The following is a 24710-nucleotide window of genomic DNA, read 5'->3' as shown; positions in this document are numbered from 1 at the left end:
TTAGTAATAGAGTAGTTTTTACCTAACAAATAGCTAATTAATTTTGCAACTTAACCACAAAATTAAATGACTATAAAGTATATAGTTGCAATTTGTAAATCTGTGATATTAAAGGATTAATTAGAAAGCTAATTATAGAGGCTAAAACTTTCTAGAAAATTCTAATTATGTACATCATTGTCATAGATAAGCACTATATTTCAAAAACCATCCTATATGGTTATTTCTGCAATAAAACCGAAAGGTAATAGCACCTTTATATAAGATATATTTCTAGTAATTATACCAAATTACCTTGAACACAATGTACTAAAAACAATAATTCATTTTCCTTTTACTCTAAAGATATCATTATGTAATTAAATATTAAGCTGTCTCAGCAACACATGGCAAATTCAGCAATATTCTTACCACAATAACATGAGTCACAGTTGACAATGTGCTATCACCTGCCATCAATGTACGAAGCAATACCCCATTAGTGCAAAATGTCAGAAGTGTCTTTGGTGAAACCCTTTTTAAAAATCAAAATGAAGTGCACAATTATAAATCTTTTACATCATTAAAATACAACTACTTTAAACGTTTGCTGTATATACAGTTTAACAAATATTATGAATATAATATGTATACTATTATTTTGAGTATTATGAATACACTGGTATATGTGGCTTGTTAGAAAAGTTATATGTATGTAATGTCTAACAATCACAAATTTCATCAATAACAGCTTTTAATTACATATTTTGTTAAAGAATATAAGAAGTTTAAAAACTTTAAAAATTTTAATTCAGTTAAAAAAATTAGAGTAAAAGTGAAAAAACTTTATTGCTACAAACCAAGAAATGCTAACATTGTCAGAAGTCTACAACTTAAACATCCTCAGTCTAGAAATCCAAACTCTCAGATGTCTCACTTCAGATTTCAGACACTCCATAAGCTAAAGAAGTAAAGTTTACTTTACAATAATATCCAAATCCAAACTATTCTAAAATCTGATGCACTTGTTCCCAAGCACTGTGAATAAGGGATACTCAGTTATACACTATCACTAAAACTGAATAACTAACTCAACTTACTAAGTTGAGTTCCTATCTCAACTCAGTAAATCAATATTCTAGACTTTAGATGGTACAGTACCCTCAATAAAAAGCCAACTAAGTCTCAGTAAGGTGAAACAGCATATACTTGATCGTAACACTGAAATAGGATTTATACTACAGCTCAGCTGTTCAAAACCTCATTAAGTTTAGGTATGGTTTCAATATCTGAATACAGATTTACTGATAACAAAACTATCAGTTAACTTTTTGTCTTCTGTGACCTTTAGTTTTTTTATGTATTAAATAAAACATAACTAAATCTGGCACAGCCATATCTAATGGGAACAGTGAAAGCCATAAAGCCAGCATGGGCACCTGACAAAGATCCAGCAACATGCCATCACCATCATGCCATCTTCCACGTGTTGCATACTTACAGGGCTTTTAGTATTTACACAATTTGGGGAAATTGGGTTGATGGGAAATTGCTTATGATTCATTCATGCCTTCTCCCAGGAGTACTGGACTCTAAGCTTCCCCAGGAAAGTCCTAAGCATACAACCCCTCCCGCTTTTAGGAAGATATCCTTATCTGACGCTACTAGAAAGGTCTTCCTTATGCACTAGAGAAAGAGGGAGAATTAAGTGGTCAGCTCTGAACCCATGAACAACAAAACTGGACTTAGCAGGTCATCTTGAGCTATTTGTGCACATGTATGTAACAATAATAAAAAGGGTATCATTTGAGAAAGTGTGGAACATGGGAGGGGATGGCTGGAGGGAGGAAAGGGAGAGGGAAATGACTTATGCTGGGAACCATCCCCAGCAATGGCCAGCTGAACTCCATGCCTGACTCACCTCTCCCTCTCAGACTCCTTATCTCCTCTGCAGACCTGGCCACTGCCTCTCTCCAGAGTCATTCATTCTGTGTTCTCTGTCCAAGGGTAGGACTTTCCCCCTCCCATTTCACATGATTATTTAATCCTCTATTTTTAGTTAAATATATACACATAGCTAGCTTAACACATGATAAAAGATAAGAAGACTGTCTTTACCTGCTTTCTAATCGGATCTGATAACCAATTGTTTGACCAATCCTTTCCCTTCTCTCTGCAGCAACTCTTTCAGCCACAGCAATAGCTGCTAATCGTCTCGGTTGAGTACAAAATATTCGGCAGGGGATGCCATTTTTAAAGCAATCATCTAACAGGAACTGAGGAATCTAAACCAAAAATTTTAAAACACCATAAAATGATACTCATTTTATATACCCAGAAATATCAAACCAAATCAAATAAAAATCAAATTTCAAATTTCCATCCTATGTCAAGACATTAATCTTCAAGTCAATAAGTCTCATACAACTGCTAAGAATCAATGAGAAAGTGTAGTTGTAAAAGATTTTTGTTCACATTGAAAACTAAACATAAATGTTTTAAATGAAATGTACCAAGAAATATTTAAGGTAAAAAAAGACCTTCAAATACTATTGAAAACCAAAAAGGATCAGAGTATACTGAGAAATGTAATTTTGGATATTAATGGTCATTATTGTAGGTTAACTTCCCCCAAAATATGGATGAAAGCAATGAAATGACAAAGTCCCACAGGGATTTTAATAGTCAAAATCATCAAGAAAATAAAAATACCTGATAATCCTAGAATGTCAGATACTTTTCTATGATAAAATTCAGGAGGGTCAAAAATATTTAAAGTAAGAAGTCCTATTGGGAATAGAAAGATGGCTCAGTAGTTAAGAGCACTCACTATCCTTCCTGAGGACCTGGGTTCATTCAATTCCCAGCATACATTGAAGTTCACAATCATCTGTAACTCCAGACCCTGAGGATCTGAGACCTTCATCTGTTCTCTGTGGGCACTGCATGCATGTGGTACAAAATCATACTGAGATAACTCAGAGCCAGAAAGACAAGTGCTGTAAATTCTCTCTCACACATGTATGATAACTACAGTGTGAATTGTAATACCAACAGAAGGGAGTAAACTAAGGGCAATGAGGGTAGGAGGGTTCAAGGGGAAGGACATAGAACACATTGGAAAGGAATGTGTAATGGAATAAGAAGGGTTCAATGGATGTGGGGAAGCAGGGAGCAAGGTAGAGGAGAGAGTATGAGAAGAAATAACACTAAAGACCTCTAAAAATGCTACTTGAAAACCTACTACTGTACAAGCTTCCTAAAATACTTACCCATTATATAAAAGGAGTTTAAATGGAGTTGCCTATTATGAGGGACAATGCTTCTCCCAGACACCAAGTGTTCTCAAAAAGAACAGTGGGGTTATATCTTTTTGAGTCGTTGGTCAGTGGGGTTCCATTACATTACAGATTATTGCCACCATTGTTGGTTACCCTCCAGAACTTGGTGAGACCCTATTACTGAAGATACCACATATTTGAGGCACAGGACATAGAAAAATCAAGCTGGTGCTGACCTGAAAGCATTCTCCTACTGACCAGTGCTAAGATACTATGCATGTTACTAGGGGAGAAAAATAATCAATAGTCTTACCCAGACTTGAGTCCTATGAGCTATAATAACTAATGGCCTAGCAAGATACAACCACTGCAACAACAGTGGTGTCAATTTTATGGAAGTACACCACTAATTACTGCTCTGTAAGACAGAACTCATGCCTGCTATTGCTAAATGGGCCAAAATCCTAACGCTGGCTAGATCATAGGCCCTGGACAATGATTTTAAAAAGTATTATTCTGTTAAATGGATATAGTAAAAAGTTCCCCTGTTCTTATTTTTATACATGTAGGTCAGTATATCTCTAAACCCTGTCAGAGAAGCTTCTTTACCCAGTAGAGTGTGATTCCCAGAGAGACCTACAACTGGCCAATGTGCAGAGAATAAAAGAGTATAGAGTGCTCAGCTCTATATAGGGCAGCAATATCACACTCTACCCCAAAGCTCAAGAATCACTGTAACCAGAACAGAAAGACTCTAACAGCCACAGGCGTAGATTTCTGCAGCCAAACACTATTTTCTAAACATGTCTGTGCTACTGTACCCAGTACTGTACATAGAAGCTGTGACTACTTGCATAAGATCTGCACAAGATCAAGCCAGTCAAAATCTCAGCATGGATATGAGAAAGGCTCATTAAGTTCTACTGATGGCTGGTGGTAAAAGAAAAGTCAGTTTTCTACAGGGATGCAGTCCCTGAGAGGCATACTAAGTGAACTGAGTAGGTTTTTTAAAAGTACATCAAGTTGGGAAGAAATCCTGGCAAGGGATGGGAGAGAATTAGAGGGGAAGGAAAGATAGATTTAATTAAAATGCATTATAAGCATGTATAAAATTCTAAAAAAAATGAATAAATTCTTTCAGTTTCTCTCCATGTCACTTATAAACGTGAATAAGGACAATACTGAAAAAATATTTTACTTCCTGAAACTGGCTAAAGTCTTCTTTAAATTCTGTCTAGGTTTGTGGTACACAGAACAGAAACATCACGAAAAATTTTAGTGGCATCTTAGCATTAAAGTAAATCCTACCAGTAAGAGCTAGTTAGTATTTTATATAAGGCATTCTATAAAGATTATCTCTAAATCTCACTCTAAAATGAACTAAGTATCAGTTCCATTTTATAAATGAAAAACAGGCTTACAATAGTTTACAGGGTTACAATGCTAGATGAAGAGTTCATGTCTAATAGATAAAATAATAGGAATTTGATTTCCAGGCTGTCTCCCAAAATAAAAAAATCACATAACTTCTGTTTCTTAAAAAGCAAATGAACTAGTTTAAAAATAAATATAAGGCAGAGTGTGGAGGTACACGCCTTTAGTCCCAGTATTCAGAGGCAGCAACTGAAGATCTCTGTGAGTTCCAACCCAGCCTGTTCTACATAGTAAGTGTCAGGACAGACAGAACTATACAGAAAGACCCTGTCTCAAAAACAAATAAATAGGGTTGGGGATTTAGCTCAGTGGTAGAGCGCTTGCCTAGGAAGCGCAAGGCCCTGGGTTCGGTCCCCAGCTCCGAAAAAAAAAAGAACCAAAAATAAATAAATAAATAAATAAATAAATAAATAAATAAAGTAATAAAGTAATAAAGACTTCCTTCCTATAGATTCTTTATATGCACTCAGGAACAATCTGTGTATGGAATAACTAAGTAGAATAACCAGAGGTTCGTTTGTACACATAGTATAAATTTGACATAAAACTATGAAATGGAATAACTTTGATTTCCTCCTGTAAACAATAAAGAAAAAACAAACCTGTGTGGTCTTTCCAGACCCAGTTTCTCCTACAATCAAAACTACTTTATTTTCCTTAATTATTTTAACAATTTCTTCTTGTTTCTCAAAAACTGGTAAAGACTGCCTGAATGAGTCAAATTCAGACTCTCCCCTTTTCACAGGAACTTGAGGTATGCCATTGTTGAGTCGCCCGCTTGTCTTGCTCATTTCTCGGTTTTCTTCAAAAGTGAATAAACAGACAGAAAGTTTATGATCAACACTGACATGACACATTAAAAATGGAGCTACATAATTTCCTGTGCTCCTCTGAATGTTCTTCTCTCCTGTCTTTACTACCCAGCACCTCAGCTACCACCCTCCTGCATGTGTGAGTTTACAGACTACCAGTTTCAGCAATTACACGGAGTCTTTCTCTAGTGTTTCCAATGCATAATGTATAAACACCAAAATTAATTACTCCATAATCACTAAACAAAACATAAATTATTTTCACATTTATCATAAAGCTTCTATCAGTAATGTCAAAACATTTTTTAAGCAGGAAATAATGTGCATTGTAAAACCTGTTACAGATAATATAACATTACAAAATAGAAAAATACATGGTTAAAATGACACATGTACAATTAAATGACTAATAGAATAATATTTGTAAATACAAAGTTCTAATGATTAATGAATTTTCCAACTCAGCATTTCAGCCAATATTCACATATGACAAAGCAGGTATTCACATATGACAAAGAAAGTATTGTCCAAATAGCTCAAACTATTTCTGTATTCACACTTAAGATACTTTCTTTACGGCCCAGGATATAGCTCAATGGTAGAATGCTTGCAGACCCCATGAACCCCACATATCAAAACAACCAAACCTTTAAAGATAAAGATTTGATATCTAGGATCATGTATGCTCTATGAGCTATGGACCTGCTCCTGAACACAACAATAACCACGTAAGTCTACACTGGGCAGTTAGATCACTTTCTTACCTTGGAAGCTATTTTTTGAATAAAATGATGACTTCATTTTATAATTCATATATCAACTGTCTGAGTAATCTAGCATACAGAAGATTCTTCCCCACCCCTTCTCAGAAGCCAAAGCCCCAGTTTAAAGCACCACACGGAAGATTAGCACATCAAGGCACTGAGTGACACAGAAAGTCACAGACTCTGGAGTCACATCTCAGCAGTGTTCAGTGGCTAGCTAAGCTTGAATGGATCATTTCACTCTTCTGAACTCCAGCTTCTACATCGCTCACATCTTACCACCCAGAGGTTGCTTCTGTGAGGCTAGGAGTGAGGATACTGCCAAGCACATGCGAACAGGAGCTCTTATCACAATCTTTAAAAAACTTGGCTCAATTGAACAATATGCCTTAATACTTTATTCCAAAACCTCCATTAATCTTAGTCACCTCTAATACACTATTAAAACTGAAAAAAAATTTGTACCATATTAGCTCTCAAAATTAAATCTAAGGTGGGAAAAAAATAATCTCTAAGTAAGAGAGTAAATAAGGCAGCTCCCTGGAAAATACATACCAGCTTCAACTGCAAACACATTTCCTCTTTCTGTTTTAGGTAGAAGTTCAGTACGTTCTTTATTGGTGACAGGAAATCTCTGAATTAGGCTCCTAACAGCATGTTTTGTATTATGAGTCAAATTACAGGTCATCATTGCATGAGCTGTTTCTGATCCATCTTTCTTCTTCACAGTTAGGTATCTATTTGCTCCCTTTCTGAATATTAATAGAAATAATTTATTTACTATACATAGTTGGCTTATTCACACATGATGTATGCCTACTTAGAAAATAATCTCAAACGAAACAATGAAAAAAATTCTGAGATATTAAAAGTCCCCCCCAAAAAACAATAAAAAACAATAAAGTAGTAAAAAAGGAGTATCTTCAATTAAAATATCAAAGTACTACAAACCTATTCCTTAAATCAACAATAACAAATGGGGAAAAAAGCCTAATTTATCCATAAATATTAAAATTTATATTTAGCAGACTTCTTGGTAGGTACAACCTCGCCAGTTAAAACATACCGGGAAGCATATAAAGGTGGTAAAATCTAAACAAAAGTCCCTAAATATATTGAAAAGGTGATGGCTGACTGTTCATAATAATATGTCCCACAGGATGCTTTGGAAACGTGTTTATCACATTCCCAGGAGAGCCTGGTAAAAGAGCCATTTTTAATAGCTGAAGCTCAACTGTGTAACACAGCTTTGCCATTAATTACTTGAAGCACATTCTTTGTAAATGAAAAGAATTTTTTCCCCAAAACTTGTGACTATACAACTCTGTCATAGCTCAAGTTCCTGACTGTCTGTCTAATTCATAAAGAACTGACCATATCTTTTCTGTCTTCTTTATAAAACCAAGAGTCCCAGGTAAAATGTTATAAACACAATAAGTCCCAAATGTACTCCGAAAGGTTTAATAATATATGCCTGAATTTAGTCAAGTTGGACTTATTAAAGCACAGACTTGGGTGGGAATCCTAGCTTTACTGTTTGTTAGTGGTGAGAACATAAGTAAACTATGAATAGCTCTAAACCCAAGTTAATAATACCTACTTTCAAGTTGATTAAGAAGTTAGATGTAAATTATAGCATCTGTCACAAAACAGACTTTAAATAAGTGAAAGCTATTACAATAAAAAATAATTTCATAGTTAATGAAAATATTTCATACAACACTTTCATTTGATAATGTAACTATTATAATGAAATCAGCAACGGAACCACAAATTGGTGAAAATAATATTTTCTGATTTCCCCAATTTTCATTATATTTAAATTTTGTCACTAATATCTTCCCCATAAGAATATTAAACTAGAGTCAGACTTGCTGACAACCCTGACAACCTGAGGTCAATCCTGGGAATCCACATGATAGATGGAGAGAACCAACTTCTGCAAGTTGCCAGTGGACAATCATACATGTGCCACAGCATGTGTGCACATGTTTGTGTCCTCACATGTATAAATCCATAAGTGTAAAATAAAGAAGATATAAAGAACATTAAACTGAGGGCTACACTGTAGTTTTTGCTGTAGGTCTTCTAAGTACAGCTCTTACTTTACTAACATTTAAATTTCTGCATGTTCCTTAGTGAATACCAGAATGAACTGTACGCTCTCAATGCTGTCACCTGCCCTGATAAGATAAATTGGTCTAAATTAGCGTGTGGTGACATCTAACTGTATTTGCAGCACTCCAGAGGTGAGAATCATAGACTTCAAGGCTAGCCTGGGCTACCTGAAACTTTGAATCAAGAGAAAAAAACCTGATCTAAAAATTGTCATTTCCACAGCAAACTGGAATCACTAGATTCTAAACATATTCTCTGTAGTAGGTTCTTTTCCCCTGTGTTGTTCCTCATTGTCTGAAATTTCGGTGCATAAAGGGGCAACTATTCATTTCCCTGTGCTGTTCACTTCATAAAATTTTAACCACACAGGATAGAAATAATGTTGGAATGAAATAAGCATGACAAAAGAAGTTTGAGGTTGGTGGTCTTTTTAATTAACTATATAATCAAAAGTATATCATTTTAATTCTATAACACTGTATCCTGGTTAATATCTCTTAACATGTCCGTGATACCAAGATGCTTTAATTTCTCCAAAGATATCTTGTGAAGCTTTGTTATGTTTTACCTTTGCCTAATTTTTTTTTTCTGAAAATACTCATAATTCATGAACTTTCACCAGACACTATGGTAGAGGCTATGATTACAAAACTGAATAAATAGTGGTCTTTCCTGAAGCCCAAAACCAAACTGATAAATCAAACTAAAACTTCTCTAACAGACTACATCTGTGTCTATAAATAAGCAGGTTCAAGTTTACATTTCCACTGAAAAGTATCTGTCATTTACAGACCAAGAACCTAACATGAAAAATGAAACTATATTCACCTTTTAAAAATATTTATACTTCTGAACATGTATAAATTCGGGGATCCACAGGAAGGTCATTGAACAACTACTAGTAGTCCATTCTCTCCTTTCCCCTACTTAAGGCTCGGTCTCTCTTATTTCTACCTCTGTGTAAACTTCTGGCCCATTCTGCAGTCTCCTGCTCCCATTTCACCATAGGAGTACGTAGTTACCATTGTTTTAACCACGGTGAGCTTTACTTGTCTCTCTTTGCTCAGGGCAGGTTCTGTGGATGGAACTCAGGTTGTTTGGCTTATACAACAGATGCTTTACAAGATGAGCTGCATCCCAGGAGCTAACTTATGTATGTTCTGCACCTGGGAGGTAAGGTGGATTGGAAGAAGAAAAGCTGATCTTGGTATAGACCTAAACGAGTTTATCTATACATACTATTTATAAGAATGTAAAGTTAAAACAGAAACAATGATTTAAATGTAGTCAGACACATGCATACTTTTCTGTAGTAAATATTTTTGAACAAAGTAAGAAAAGTTGTACACTTACCCTTTACTTTTAGAAACTAAACCAAGAGATTGACTTAGTCGGTGAATAAAAGCTCTTTCCGTACTGGTCAGAGAAGAAGGAAATTCCATTTCTACATAGGAAAAAAGGTTCCACTTATAGACAATTACAGGTATAAAAATGAAAAATACATATAAGTATAAATCAAATTACACATTTTATATGAAAAATGTATTTACTCAGTAACTCACACCTAATAGGATTCTGATACTAACTATTAATATTTATTTACTTAATTGTGAGAGAGAGAGAGAGTGTGTGTGTGTGTGTGTGTGTGTGAGAGAGAGAGAGAGAGAGAGAGAGAGAGAGAGAACCATATATGTGCACTGACCACAGGTCAGAAGAAGCATCAGATCCCCTGAAGCTGACTTGATGGTTTTGAGCCATCATCGGGTGCTGAGAATCAAACCTGGGACTTCTGCAAGAGGAACTACTGAGCCATCTCTTCAGCCCAGAATTCTGATATTATGAAGTTACACATACAACCTAAATATGATAAAGGACTTGAAAGTTCATCAAAGATTACTACCTGTGTTGAGATCGATATAACTATGGACATATTTTATCAATTTAAATTATTCTTGCCTTGCTTAACAAAATTCTATTTCCTTCAATAATGAGGTATGTTCATTCAAGCATTAAGAATTCTCAAACTGAAACTCCCATGTTTCTGTTCTCAAAACTGTAGAGGGCTCTTCCTCAATATTTCAGACTGGATTTGTTGTGACATTTTGCCAAGGCTTTGCTGCTGTTAAAAATATATGTTCAAAACCTTTTCAGACAATAAGCCTCAGCAGCAAGGGTCTACTAGCTATCCCAGCAAATTAAAATGAGCATTCAACAGTAAACTCAGTTGTATATTATGAGGCCTGTACTAAATAGGTATCTGACCTGATAAAGTACAAAACACACAAGTTTGTGTTTGATTTGATGCATCTAGAATTTCAATAAAGTCTATAAATACAATAAATTCAAAGCCTCCTCTGAAGTTTTTTAAGCTTAAAATAAGGCTACACCTCAATAATGAGGAAGACAGTGGGGGCTTAATAACTCCTTAAAAAAAATAACGTTGACTTAGCAGCCTTGGGTTGCAGAAAAGTACCTGAGGACATTTTCCCACCTGGGAGTAACCTAGCCTTTCCACCTTCTGATGCCTTAACTTCTGATTCTCTATCCTCCCTAAACTCACCGACCCACTGGGCTTCCCACTCGGTGACCAACAGTCACTAGACGGCGCTGGTTTCGCCTCTGCGGCCCGGCTCTGGGTTCCTCTGCCCATCAGGGGCGGGCCTGGGGGCGGGTGTCAGCCCGCAAGGTCCCCCGTCAGAATCCTCACCTCTCTGGTCACCGTATCGGAAGCGCTCCAGAGCAATGTTGACAGCGATCTTCACCTCCTCGTCGATACGAATGTCTTTGAGGCCTTTGGCCCGGCCACCGCTTCCAGGACCACACGAAGCCGGGCCGCCGCCACCGCCTCCGGTGCCGCCTCCGCTAGGAGCTGGCGGACGCGGCGAGACGCTGCTCGGCCTGGACATGGCCCTGAGGAGAAGCTCGCTCCGCGTGGGAGCGGCCAGGCCTGCTGCCAGCGAGCAGTGACAGAGACAGAGAGCCCGTGGGAGCGCGGCGGACCTACCGCTAGAAAGTCAACGCCGGGAGAGACTAGCGGGAAAGCGTCACTCACAGTAGCGGTGAAAGCGAAAGCGCTGGCACCACTACAGCCCAGAGAAGCCTTGGGTGCGCGGGTGATGACGTCAAGAGTGAGCGCCGCGCACGGCCCCAGAACGCGGGACCTCTGACTATGCTGGAGCAGCCCCGGGGGATGCGGTCCCTGGAGGCTGTAATGCGGTCCTCACGACCCTGAGGCTTTGGTTGTCAAAAAATATCATTAAATTGGAGGACATATTATTCGGTTATCCACTGGATCATTTAATGCTTCATTCCTTTCTTCAGAGCGGGCTTCTGCCCAGCGCTTGATTCACAAACTCGAACACTCTGGAAACAAGGGTTTTACCGCAATTCTGAGGTTCGTGGTCCAGTGGGTCAAATAAGTACAGTGAGTAGACCACTTGGTTTGATTTTAAGTAACGACTAACTTCTTAATGTATGTCTTTCATTCTGAAACACATTGAAAACTTGGTTACCTGAAATAAAGATCTAACTGTGTTTTACCTCGAAACCCTAAAAAGTGGTAACAGTCCTTAAACGTTAAAAGAAAAATGCTTATATGATAGTTATTAAAGTGTTCACTGTTTTAGGTAACAGCCCATCGTGAGTGTGGAACGCATAGCAATGAGAATAGTTATGTTTTGTGGCAAGATTAAGTTTAAGGAGGAACTTATCAAGAGTTGCGGGAGGAGGGGGGGGGGTTGGGGACAGAAGGTGGCAAATGCCTTTAATCCCAGAACTTGGGAGGCAGAGGTAGGTGAATCTCTTAAGTTTGATGCCAGCCCTGTCTACAGAGTGAGTTCTAGAATAGCCAAGGCTATAAGAGAAACCCTGTCTCAAAAAACAAACAAAAAAGGAGTTGGGAAGATTATGAGAATTGCCATTGGTTCAAATAGAGTCCTATGAACATAAATCTAATTCCAATGACCTGAATTGCTTCCACTGTAGTGCCACTATTGTCACTCTCCGAAGAGCAACAGACATGATTGTTTCCTTTTTTCAAAATGAGAACCAGAGTGTACTAAGATGCCCTCATATGCAGCCTTCCAGTTTCTCTCCTCTGCAACTAGAACAAACCATAAATTTCTCAATATCAAGAGCACTCAAGATCTTCTAGGATACCTACACTCACGGTGATGCTAACACTTACCCTCACACTGCTCAGATACACTTAATTTTGTTGTTTGGTTTTTGTCTTGCATGGTTTTTGTCTTGGAGAAGGCAGTCTTCCTCTGAGAATTCCTCTGTACCATAGTTTAAAACATAATTGTGGCCCTTACACAGGCATGCTTTCAAATCTTGTGTTATCATTTGCAACATTTGAAAGTATCTTATTTTCTCTTGCAAAAGTTATAAACTACTAAGAAAATGAATGTTATCTTGAATTGTCCTCATTCCTTCACACGAGTAATTTTCTCTCATGTAGCCTGGTCTACAGAGCAAGTCCCAGGACAGCCATGGCTATACAGAGTAAACTGTCTCCAAAAAAAAGAAAAAAGAAAAAAAAAGAAAGAAGGGAAAAAGAAAAGAAAAGGAGGGGCAGGGAAAAGGAAGGAAGGAAAAATAGAAAAGAATTGGTATTTCAACTCTCAGAACTTTTTAGTTGTTGTCTTTGGGCTACCTATTTCTTTGATTAGTTTTGATAAGTAGGGATGAAACTAAACTAACTCTGTCCCTATCTAAAACAAGTAACTAGCTCTGAGGTAGACTAAGAGAATTCCCAGAAGATATATTACAAACTTTGTTTTGAAGAACCAGAAAATATACCACAGAGAACAATTTTCTCCAGCACCAACAAAGAAAAGGCCATGGTAACGATACACATCTACACAGAAGCTGAGCAGAGGAGCCCTTCAGAGTCATTCACAGTTTGGATTCTGTCAAATGAGTCTGTGTATTCACAGGTTGGATTTTTTTGATAGATGGGATCTTACCCAAAGGGCACCTTTCTTCTATCCCAGTGTAACTGGTTTCACTCTAGAGGTATATGTAGTCTCAATTATAGCGGTTTTCTCTGCACCTGCCTTATTTGCAGCTTCACACTGCCTTGCACTCCTTTCCTTAGCAAACCACATTTCTCAGATCTTACTGTTCAGACTCAGTGTCTCAAACAGGCTGTAGATTTATATCAGAGGGGTACGTAATAACCACGCCACAGCTTGAATGATACCGTATCTTTGAATTTCCTCCAACAATTTAGTCCACTTCTTTTGTTGTTGTTGTTGTTGTTGTTGTTGTTGTTGAGTTTCACTCAGTTTCTTAGGACTTGAGCAATATGAACCCAGATTCTTTGCCAGAATATAATCCAAATGGTCTTTAGCCCAGTTCTTGACTCAATCTTTGCTCTCCACTAACCTGAAACTACACATTAGTAGGTCAGCCACAAGGTGGTAGTATAAAGCTATCTTTTGCCTGAAATCCCATTTTATATCACTAATTTCTACATAGAGCTTCCGTGAACTATTTTAGCAGTAACTGTTAAAAAAAAATAAGATAGCCACAGTGGGGTAAAGCGACACATAATTAAAACCATAAAACTAAACTCTTCAGAAAATGCTGTCGACTGGTTTTTGTCCTTCCTCCTTTTCTTACCCGCAACTATGTCATTAGATACCTTAATTATCATTCAAAACATCAAAAACTAGCATATTTCACACATGTTTTTAAAATTTATTATATCCCACAAATACTTAAAAAGACTAAAAGACATGTATTCTTATATTTTAAACTTTTGAAATTCTTCTTTAGAGGATATGTTATAACATATGGAGAATACCCTTAAACTATATTATGAACACTAAAATCCCAGTCCCCAATGTGAATGAGTACAGCATGTTAGGAAATGTGCAGCATAGCAGACAGAGCACCTGTTATCTTCAGGGGAAGACTGAAGAAAGAAGGAAAACTCCCTTCCCCTAGCAGTTCTTGCAGTTCCCCCTTTTCATTGTTTATCTTTTTCATTCGATGTGGTATTAAGAGACATAAGAGGGGGTTGTGGATTTAGCTCAGTGGTAGAGCGCTTGCCTAGGAAGCGCAAGGCCCTGGGTTCGGTCCCCAGCTCCGAAAAAAAAGAACCAAAAAAAAAAAAAAAAAAAAGAGAGAGAGAGAGAGAGACATAAGAGGAGAGAAGAGAGTGGGAAAATCGCACAGGAAGAATTCGCTATGCAGAACAGTTCTGTGTAAGAGAAGTCACCATGTCACAACACAAAATGAAAAACTCCTGCTTGGGCTTTGCATGCAGTGTTACAATGGAGCTTTTTCACTGGGGTTTACGGTTTTCTTGTTTGAAATGAGTTTGATCCCTCACTGAATATGGTTGTTCAATTTAAACACAAATACCCAGGCTCCTTACAAGACATATGTAGCTAGGGATGACTTAAATTCAACTCACATCAAACATCTGCCAAGTGGTTCACAGCTAGCCCAACACACCAGAGTAGAGGTGGAGAGGGATGGAAAGCCAGTCACCTGGAGGAGTGCTAAGAAAATGCTGATGATGCATAGCCATGTGTAGTCAGCTCGCTCCAAATATCCCCTGCAGGGTTTGCCACAGAATAAGAAACGTTTTTCCTGCATCTGAGCATGGGATTTGGAATAGAAACCATCAGTCTGGAGCCATAGCTCAGCAATTTTCAAAGCAATTGTTGCTTTGGGCTCTGAAAATGAGCCTTTGCCATGAGGACCTGGGTTTGGTACCCAGGATCCACATAATGGTTAACAACAGTCTGTAACTAAATTTAGTTCTTAATCACCATGCAAGGAACCTTGTAGAATAAAGAGTGCTTTGGCTTACAGTTCCAGAGTGTGAGTCCATGATGGCAGAGTGAAAGCAGGGTGGTAAGAGCAGGAAGCTGAGGGCTCACATCATGTTCTCTAAGAATGAAGCTGGGAGAGCACACTGGCACTGGTACTAGGCTTTGAAACATTAAAACCTGCCCCCAGTGCATACTTCCTCCAGAAAGGCCACACCTCTGAACCTTGCCCAAATAATGCTACTAATTGGGGACCACAAGTTTAAATACCTGAGAATATAGGAGATCTTGTTCAAGCAACAATGCTGTAATCCAAGGGAGAGGGAGCACCCTCTTCTGGCCTTGAGGCCACAGCATGTACATGGCGCATGGATATACATGCAGGCAACACTCATACACATTAAGTTTTAAAAGAATGGAAAATATTTTAAAAGAGGATCTGGTGACATCTGATCTCAAACAATAAATGTGCTGAAATGTGATATGTAAGCTGATATTGTTGCCATATATAAATTCCATTGGGCTCTTTCCAGGAGTGCATGTCCTAAATGAATAATTTACAAAACCCCTATGAAATTAATGTTATTATAATCTCTGTTTTGCAGACATTTACCCCAAACCAGTCTATGCCATATACATTTTGAAATATATTTGGATAGAAATAACTCACCTCCCCATTCCCTGAATAAACTCTATTCTATACTAAACAAACAAACAAACAAACAAAAAAATCAACTCTCACTCTCTTGCTCTTGCTCCTGCTTCCTCTTGCCCCTTTGTCTCTTCTCTCCCCCCTCCCCGTTCCCCTCCCCCACTTCTCTCCACTTGCTCATGGCCTGCCTCTACTCCTCTGCTTCTCTACTCTACTCTCTCTCTTTCTCTGCCCTACTGCCCTCTTATCTCCCCTCCCCATGCCCTGAATAAACTCTATTCAATACTAAAAAAAAGAAAAGAAAAGAAATTGTCCACCAGGGGGAGGTTTTATGGTTGTTAAATAGGAGAAGAAACATTACTTTTCATTGTGTGTACATGCAGCTCAAAGTATTTGTGTGTGTGTGTGTGTGTGTGTTGGGTGGGTGGGTGGGTGGGGTTCTAGGTTGCTAATAGCTTTCTACAGTCATTGCTAGAATAGGGGTTCATAATACATGATCATAATACATGTCGGTGATGTTCTAGGGTCACTAAGTGCATTGTTAGAAAGCAGGTGTGTGTACAGCCTAAGCGAAGTGGAGTCCTACTTGCTAAAATATTTCTAATACCTTCCTACCTTTGATTCTTAATGAAGGTGATAAATCACATTACAGGACACAGAATATACCATAAACCAAAAACTTTATGTCGGCTATGTCCTCAAAAAGAAGGTCACATAGGTCTGTGAAGAAGTTAGAAACAGGAGTAATCACTTTTAATTGAATTCCAATTATTGATTTCATAATTTTGTTCCTGCTACCACTAAAACTCTGGGCTCAGTGTTTGATGTTCTGATATTCCAAAGTACTAATTCTCCAGCAACAATACAGCAAGAGTTTCATGTACTCCCTGGAGGCTTTGTGTTCCTTATGTCCAGAAGTCATCAGTAAAGAAGAGTCCTCCTGGCTGAGTAAGTGAGCCGGATCATGAAGAGGAACAGAGCTTCCTCTTCAAATCCAGTTAGGGAGGAGCATATTTAGAGTACAGGCAACTGCTGTGGATAACTCCTGGCATTCTCCCATCCAGTTCTAAGAGTAAATGCACATGTGCAGCCATGTCAGGCTTGGCAGAAATGAGCACGTGGGTTGTGCCAATTGGCAAGTAGCCTAAGTCTGCTCTCTGAGAGAGAGGCAAGTCAAGATTCATTAGTATAGGAAGGAAAGAAAAATTATCCGTTGGGACCCCAAGATCTGAAGCTGTGATAAAGACTAGAGTTCTCTCACTAAATTTCCTCTTTTAAGGTCCTGCAAGAAGGACTGGGATGTAGTATCCTGGTATATAGAGCCACCATTCAACATTTTTAAAAAGTCCTAGGAGTTAAAGAGCTAGTTAAGAGCTCTTATAATTCTAACAGAGAACCTGAATTCAGTTCCCAGAACCCATGTGTCAGGCCACAACCATCTATAGCTCCAGTTCTAGGGAATATGATTCCCTTTTCTGGTCTCTGCGGACACTAGGTGTGCACATTGTATACATACATACACACAAACACACATACACATGAAATAAAAAGAAAAATTTAAATGTTAAAAAAAAATTCCCCCAGAGATGGAAGCTCTTCAAAATCCAGGAATAGTTCTTTCCCAATCTGAAATGGACCCACATGACTTAGGGATGGACTTGTGGGGAGATGCACTACTTAGCTCTCCCTCCAGACAGGAGCTTGCGTCTCAGCAGTTAAGAATGCTGTCATAAATCCTTCAGCTGTTAACCCCTTTGGGAAACTCACGATACTATGGAGACACCTTTCCTGTGCTATAAATCTAGATTCTCTGGATCTCTGTCTGATGATCACCTAAAGCATGAGTGTAAAGGCCTAGACATTCTGTATTTATGACGGATAACCTAGTAGATTGGGCAGACACGCAGTTGCTGCCATCTCGACCCCAATCTCCAGAATCTATAAAATGTCCTCATGGCAAAACTGCAGATAGAATCAGTGTTGCTAGTTGGCTGGCCTTGAAGTACACATAATCTTCAGTGATTTGGGTGAGACCAGTGTTCATGGGGCCCTCAAATAAGAGGATGAAAAGTTAATCACATTTGAAAACACTCATCAGTTCCCTTTGAAGACTGTAAGAGTCAAGGAATGCAGACATCCTCCAACAGCTGGCAAAGAGAATGGATTTCTACCTCAGGAACATGTCCAGCCAACACTTAGATCTTAACTCAATGAGACTCATTTCAGAATTTGGGCCTCCAGAACTGGATCATAAGAAATATATCGTTAAAAATAATAAAACTGTGCTCTGGACGTTTGTTGCAGCAGCCATATAAAATGAATCCAGTCTGTCTTAGAATTCTCTGTAAGGAGCTGGAGAGATGCCTCAATGCTTCAGAGCACCTGTTGCCCTGGCTGAGGACCTAGGTTCAGTTCCTAACACTTCCATAATATGGAACCCTACTCCCTATATCTGGCTAACAACCAGCTGTAATTCCGGTTCCAGGGGATCCAACACCCTCTTCTGCCCACTGGGGGGTACCAGGCATAATGTGGTGCAATATATACATATATACATAGACACTATACATATATACACATATATACTATGCACATATGTACATATATGTACATATATACACACATATGCACATATATACATATGTACATCACATATACATATATAATACACATGCACATATATGTGTATGTATATATATACATGTGTACATATATATACATATACAAATATACATATATACATATGCCAGAACTCTCAAACACATAAAATAAGCAACTCTAACATACAGAAAAAAATTCTGTCATCTAGAACCTGGGCACTCTCAGGCTTGCATCACAATGCAGCTCTCCCCATTGTCTCATCCTGCTTCCTATGCTTTTTCCACCTAGGTTGAAGTATTTAATATCTTATACCTGAAACTGCCTTGTTCGTGGCTGGTGGTTATGAGCTCAACTCCAGCTGCTTCCTGTACTTGGGCCCCCTATGTAGCCTATTTGAGTTGAATTACATCTTCCACCTCCCACATACTCTTCTACCTCTCACACAATGGCTAAAGTGTAAATAAATAAATAAATAAATAAATAAATAAATAAGATATATTATATATATTATATATTATAGTGAATGAATGAATGAATGAATGAATAAGATAGTTAGGGTATATCCTCAGTACATTGCATTAAGGGAGCTTCAAAGGGCATCAATAACTTGTGATAAGAACTTTGTAAAAGTTGACTTGACTTCCTTGACTTTACCTCAGTATTTTCTCTCAGAAATTTGCAGCCTCATTTAATGATAATTGACACTAACAGACAAGAGAGGCTGGAAGACAATTCACAATTTCACCATAGGATTCTTCCTTACATGTTGTGTACTTCAAACTAAGAAAGCCCTGGGAGAGTGAGGTGACTTTTGGAAAGTTACAGGAATTTTGCAAAGGTTATTATACTAAGAAAAAACATGAGGGGGGTTGCAGACAGCTCCAAGGAACCCTGCTCCAGCATTTGCATGTAGTCTTGGTGCGTTTAAGAGTTTGGAAGCATGAGCAAGAGATAATTAGGTTTGCAAAGTGCTTTACTCACTTCCTTTAACTGGTAACTTTACATAAATGAGTCCATGTACCTTGCAATATTTGTAGATACATTGAAATGCTCTACATAAATATGGAAGGAAATTATAACTGAGAAGAATAAAAGCAAAACTAGAGAAGGAGAAGAAAGCTGTGCACCCACTTCAAATAAATGCATAGACCTTTCAGAATTATGACATAAACAGCAGTTATATTTATGGCCATGGCTATTGCTCCTGTTCCAAGTTCCTAGCTTATGTTTGTCATCTTATATTCATATGGCATCTCTAGCCTCCATTACCTTGCAAATATCATCCTCTCACATAACCTCTTCAGTGTAAATTTCACATGTTTTATATCAACTCAGAAACAAAATCTCCTATGAAAAGTTGAATCTATTTGATTAGCCATTTCTAAGTTATCCAAGCATAGGAAAATGGTGTTTAGGAAATTTGTCAAGATCCTCTTTAAGAATATTCAGATTTAATCTAAAATTACTTAGATGTAAATCTCAAGAGCTATTGTACACATTCTCTAATAAGAAAAACATTGTCTTAGAAATATTACCAGTTGGTAGTTAAATCTCTACTTTCTGTAGACATGAAGTTACAGAAAGACCCACTTAAAACTTGGAAAGATTTCTGGGTTTCCAGGCCCCTTTATACATTTTATATCTAGAAAAAATACTTTTAAATCTCAAATCACAGTGTCAAGGTGGGTTTGAAGGCTGTGGTGGTCGGCATAGGTATGGCCCCCATAGACTCTAGTGTTTGAATGCTTGGCCTATAGGGGAGTGGCACTATTAGGAGTTGTGGCCTTGTTGGAGTAGGTGTGGTCTTGTTAAAGGAAGTGTTAGTGTTGGGGTGGGCTTTGGGGTCTCCTATGCTCAAGCTGTGCCCAGTGTGGCAAATAGTCTCCTTCTCCTACCTGTGAATCGAGATGTAGAACTCTTGGCTTCTCCAGCACCATGTCTGCCTGCACACTGCCATGCTTCCTGCCGTGATGATAATAAATTAGATTTCTGAAACCGTAAGCCATTCTCAAAATAAGTGTTTTCCTTTATAAGAGTTGCCATGCTCATGATATATTTTTTCCACAATAAAGCCCAAACTAAGACAAAGGCAAACAACTCTTGTGATGACAAAGATTTTATTCTATAAAAATTGAAACATAAAAGTTTAAATTTTGTACAATATAAGCATGCCCCTTCAGAATATTGATGGTGTTGGTAGCACCTTTTTGGCAAATATTATTGGGTATATTTGCAACATTTTTCTAAAGAGATATTCCATTTGTGGGAAATATTAATACAATTTCCTATCAAAGGGTTAGATGAGACAAAGAAAGCTCCGTCTTTAAAGACATTTGTAAAGATGCCATCTGGCAAAACCTCTTCTCTAGTCAGTATTTCTGTAAGGTCAAAATATGTGGTCAAGGCTACTTCCTATTCTCAAAAGGTATGCTTTGATTATCGGCTGTGCTGATGTATGAGGCCAAATTCTGACCATTCACAGTGAGAAATGGACCCCTGTCCATTAGGAATAAAAACCCAGAGTAACCCCTCATGTGCATGGCTGTAACCTTTTACAGAAATAAAACTTTAAAAAAAGATTTGTTTGTGTGTGGTTATGAATGTGTTGTGAGCATGGCTGGTGACCACAGGAATCAGCAGAAGGCTCTAGATTCCCTGGAACTGGATTCAAGGATGGTTGTAAGCGGCTATGCTGGTGGTTGGAACCAAACCTAGGTTCTCTGCAAGAACAGCAACTGCTCTCCATTGCTGAGCCATCTCTTCTGTCCAGAAGTCAAACTTTTTGCCTGGTTGGAGTTTTTGATTTTGTGGTTACTTTTTGAGACACCAGACTCATTTCTAACACACTCACTATCTGATTACAAGTACCTCAAATATCTGAAATGTTTGGAACTTGCAGAACTAAAAAGAACTAAAGTAGGAATAGTTAGATGGAATGAAAAGAAAGAGAAAAGGGCAAAGATCCCTTCCTGCTGACCTTGTAGTCAATGCCAAGAGAGATGGACTTATTCCAAGTACTTACTGCTAAACAAATACACCACCCTAAAATTCAATGATTTAAAACCACGACAGACCTTTATAGTTATCATCAGAGCTCTGGAGTGTTGGCTAAGCTCTGATAGGCTCTGGTTTTACTTATGGATTTGCAATATCTAGAGAAAGCATATCTCATTCATATCTGGCTCCAGGTCAGAGAAGGCCCAAACATCTGGAGGCTGTTTGACATCTTTAGTTTTTACATGGTCTCTTTGCATGGATTCTCCAGCAGAGCAGCTTCTGGATAGACAAACTTCTTTCAGAGAGGATTGTAGTATCCAAGGTTCTTGTCCCCCAAAGAAAGACGGGTAGAATCCACTACTATTTTAAAGCCAGCTTCAGAAGTCAAGGTAGTTACAAAGTCCCAGCCAGGTTCAGGAGGAGAAAGCATTCTCCACCTTCTGATGAGACATGTTTTTAAACTACCTCAGAACTTCATAGACCCCTGGCAGAAAGCCTGGAACAGAATAATGAATCATTCACTAAACCACAAGTTGTTTGGTTATGGTTCCTTTGCCTCTTGCTATGATAGGTTAGTGTGGTGTTTAAGGGCTCCTGATCTGGAGTTATGAATGCCTAGGCTTGCCTCTATGCTAACACAAGGCTTGGAACCTGGAGCAAGTCTAAGTACCTCAGCAACCCTACCTGCGAATCAGGATTGGTGTTCACTGAGCTCGCAGCTGTAGCTAGGTGTTGTCCTGCATTGTGTACTATCTCTTTTATCCTTAAGATAACCCGTTAACTTTATCTACTTCCCAAGTGAGGGGTTTTCTAGATCTGTGGTGTGATGTGATTTAGGCAATTGGGATAAAGTCGATTGCAGCCAGCCCAGCAGAGCACTGTTACCAGAAACCGATCCAAAGTGCAGAACAATCCCACTGAAAGGCAGATCATTCCAGTGAAAGACAAATTTGGGCTAAGTTTAGTTGCATGTCAGATGCAAACTTTAAAATGCCAGCCTTTCTGGGTCTCATTCCGGGCGGCAGAATCAGAATCCAGCACGCTCTGGAAAGTGGGATCACACGCAGAGTTTTGAGCCAGCAACGTGGGAATCCTGTCCCAGGCCCCCAGCCCACCCCCCTGCACACCCGCACGAAAAGGAATCCCCTACTCTGCGCACTAGTGCCAGAAGATCACCGCGGTCTGCCTGAATCATCCCTTAGTGTCAGAGGTCTGAAGTCTTCTTTGGCCTCCAGGTAGGCATCCCAGGTTCTGTGATTTCCAGAGCAAATCTCATTCCGCAGGTGCCACTTGGGCGATTGCGGTAAAACCCGGAAAGGTGGAATCCGTCGCTCCTGGGGCGGCCACTGGGCATGCTCCGTCGTCGGGCAGGTTCAGGGCTGTCCGCAGCTGTGAGCAGTGCAGGTCCTGCTGTTCCTCCCTGGGGCGGGAGCGCGATGGCGGCTGCAAGCGCTTGCAGCAGCAACGGTAGCAGCAGCGACACGTCCAGCACCGACGAGGAGGAGCGTCTGCGGCGGCTCTTCCAGACGTGCGACAGCGACGGCGATGGCTTCATCAGCTGGTAAGCGACCCTCCCAACTTCAGCCAAGTTCCTGGCGCGCTCGCTAGGAAAGTTTGGTTCCCGGAGCTGTGGCTAGGCCACAGAGTCAAGGGCCTCTTCAGGCTGCCTGCGGGTCCCAGATAGAAGGCGCTGCTCTCCTGGGGCTGCTGAGACACCACAGGCTCCAGGGCGCGGTGGAGGACAGGTGGGCAACCCAGGTAGGGGCGCTGTCAGTGAGACTCATGCAGAAAAATAACTTAGGAAAAACACCCGAATCCCAAACTTAGAGTCCAGGGAGAATTTGTCCCCAAGTAGCAATGTGAACACACTACTCTAGGGCACAGGAAGCCACCAGGAACAAGCTAGGGTTTGAAGAGTCTGAAATATAGACCCTCCCTACTCCCCACCCCGTTCAAAGGTGTGTCCTCTCACCTCTATTCACTGTTAGCTTCAAGAGAGATCTAGGCCTGGTGATGTGGTTTAGCCTACAGCCCTGGATCAAATGATGAGTACTGCCCATATCTGTAAGCCTTAGAAGCTGAAGGTGAAGTGCAGACTGTAAAGTTGCAATCTGTTTTTATGGGGGAAAAAAGTTTGCTCCGAATTTTGGATTGCCTTCAACAAAGCAGGCAGTCTAGCTTTTGTATACTCCCTTTCTTTAAACACTGTCTTGGGGATGCTCAATATCCATTCGGGAAATTTGAGGGTGCTCGCTTGCCATTTGACCTTGCCTACCTAAAGGAAACAGGAATCAAGGAATATTTTCTTACTGAAAAGCTCTCTGAAATAGGTAATAAATTACCTGCAACAATTTGGCAGGTACAAAAAACATCATTAATTTGAGACTTGATTCAATTATCAATGTTGATGAAGTTTTCTTATTTATTTTTGCAAAAACGTTAAAAATACTATAAAGACAGAAAAAGTAGTAATTCTGTTCTGAAATGAAAACAGTATGCAACTCCGATAGATTCCCACCTAGGGTGTTATGGGTTTTGCTTTCGCTTTTCTTCATTTGCTTATTTGTTTTTTTTTTTCATTTTTTCCTCCATCTTTATTAACTGGGGTATTTATTATTTACATTTCAATTGTTATTCCCTTTCCCGGTTTCCAGGCCAACATCCCCCTAACCCCTCCAACTCCCCTTCTCTATGGGTGTTCCCCACCCCATCCTACCTCATTACCTCCCTCCCCCCAACAATCACGTTCACTGGGGGTTCAGTCTTGGCAGGACCAAGGGCTTCCCCTTTCACTGGTGCTCTTACTAAGCTATTCATTGCTACCTATGCAGTTGGTGCCCAGGGTCAGTCCATGTACAGTCTTTGGGTAGTGGCTTAGTCCCTGGAAGCTCTGGTTGCTTGGCATTGTTGTTCATATGGGGTCTGAAGCCCCTTCAAGCTCTTTCAGTCCTTTCTCTGATGCCTTCAACAGGGGTCCCATTCTCAGTTCAGTGGTTTGCTGCTGGCATTCACCTATGTATTTGCTGTATTGTGGCTGTGTCTCTCAGGAGAGATCTACATTCAGTTCCTGTCAGCCCGCACATCTTTGCTTCATCCACCTTATCTAGTTTGGTGGCTGTATATGTGTGGGCCACATGTGGGGCAGGCTCTGAATGGGTGTTCCTTCAACCTCTGTTCTAAACTTTGCCTCCCTATTCCCTCCCAAGGGTATTCATGTTCCCCTTCTAAAGAAGGAATGAAGCATCCACATATTGGTCATCCTTCTTGAGTTTCATGTGTTCTGT

General features: G+C 39.3%; 2 protein-coding genes across 9 annotated transcripts in view; one reads left to right on the top strand and one right to left on the bottom strand.

Moving 5' to 3' along the window:
- Ythdc2 (YTH N6-methyladenosine RNA binding protein C2) overlaps positions 1-11473 on the bottom strand; it is a 65266-nt gene extending 53793 nt beyond the window's left edge. Inside the window, exons 1-6 of one of the 2 annotated variants that reach the window (NM_001427202.1) lie at positions 11096-11473; positions 9742-9832; positions 6826-7022; positions 5297-5496; positions 2098-2264; positions 412-514 (exon numbers count right to left, since the gene is read on the bottom strand). In NM_001427202.1, coding sequence (NP_001414131.1) covers positions 412-514; positions 2098-2264; positions 5297-5496; positions 6826-7022; positions 9742-9832; positions 11096-11294 — 957 coding nt within the window. In that variant the 5' untranslated portion in view covers positions 11295-11473. The remainder of the gene's footprint in view (positions 1-411; positions 515-2097; positions 2265-5296; positions 5497-6825; positions 7023-9741; positions 9833-11095) is intronic. The other variant, XM_039097251.2, reaches the window with a different exon arrangement.
- Positions 11474-11644: 171 nt separating this feature from the next.
- The window catches only part of Mcc (MCC regulator of WNT signaling pathway), a 474765-nt gene continuing 461699 nt past the window's right edge, over positions 11645-24710 (top strand). For 3 of the 7 annotated variants that reach the window (XM_063277360.1, XM_039096843.2, XM_039096841.2), the window contains exons 1-2: positions 11677-11812; positions 22710-22987. In XM_063277360.1, coding sequence (XP_063133430.1) covers positions 22972-22987 — 16 coding nt within the window. In that variant the 5' untranslated portion in view covers positions 11677-11812; positions 22710-22971. Of the gene's footprint in view, positions 11813-22709; positions 22988-24710 lie in introns of those variants that run through there. The other 4 variants (XM_039096842.2, XM_039096845.2, XM_039096844.2 and 1 more) reach the window with 4 other exon arrangements.

The sequence above is a fragment of the Rattus norvegicus genome, chromosome 18, assembly GCF_036323735.1.
Source record: "Rattus norvegicus strain BN/NHsdMcwi chromosome 18, GRCr8, whole genome shotgun sequence".
Lineage (NCBI taxonomy): Eukaryota > Metazoa > Chordata > Mammalia > Rodentia > Muridae > Rattus > Rattus norvegicus.
Note: the sequence above shows the minus strand (reverse complement) of the source record. Positions and strands in the feature narration are given on the sequence as shown.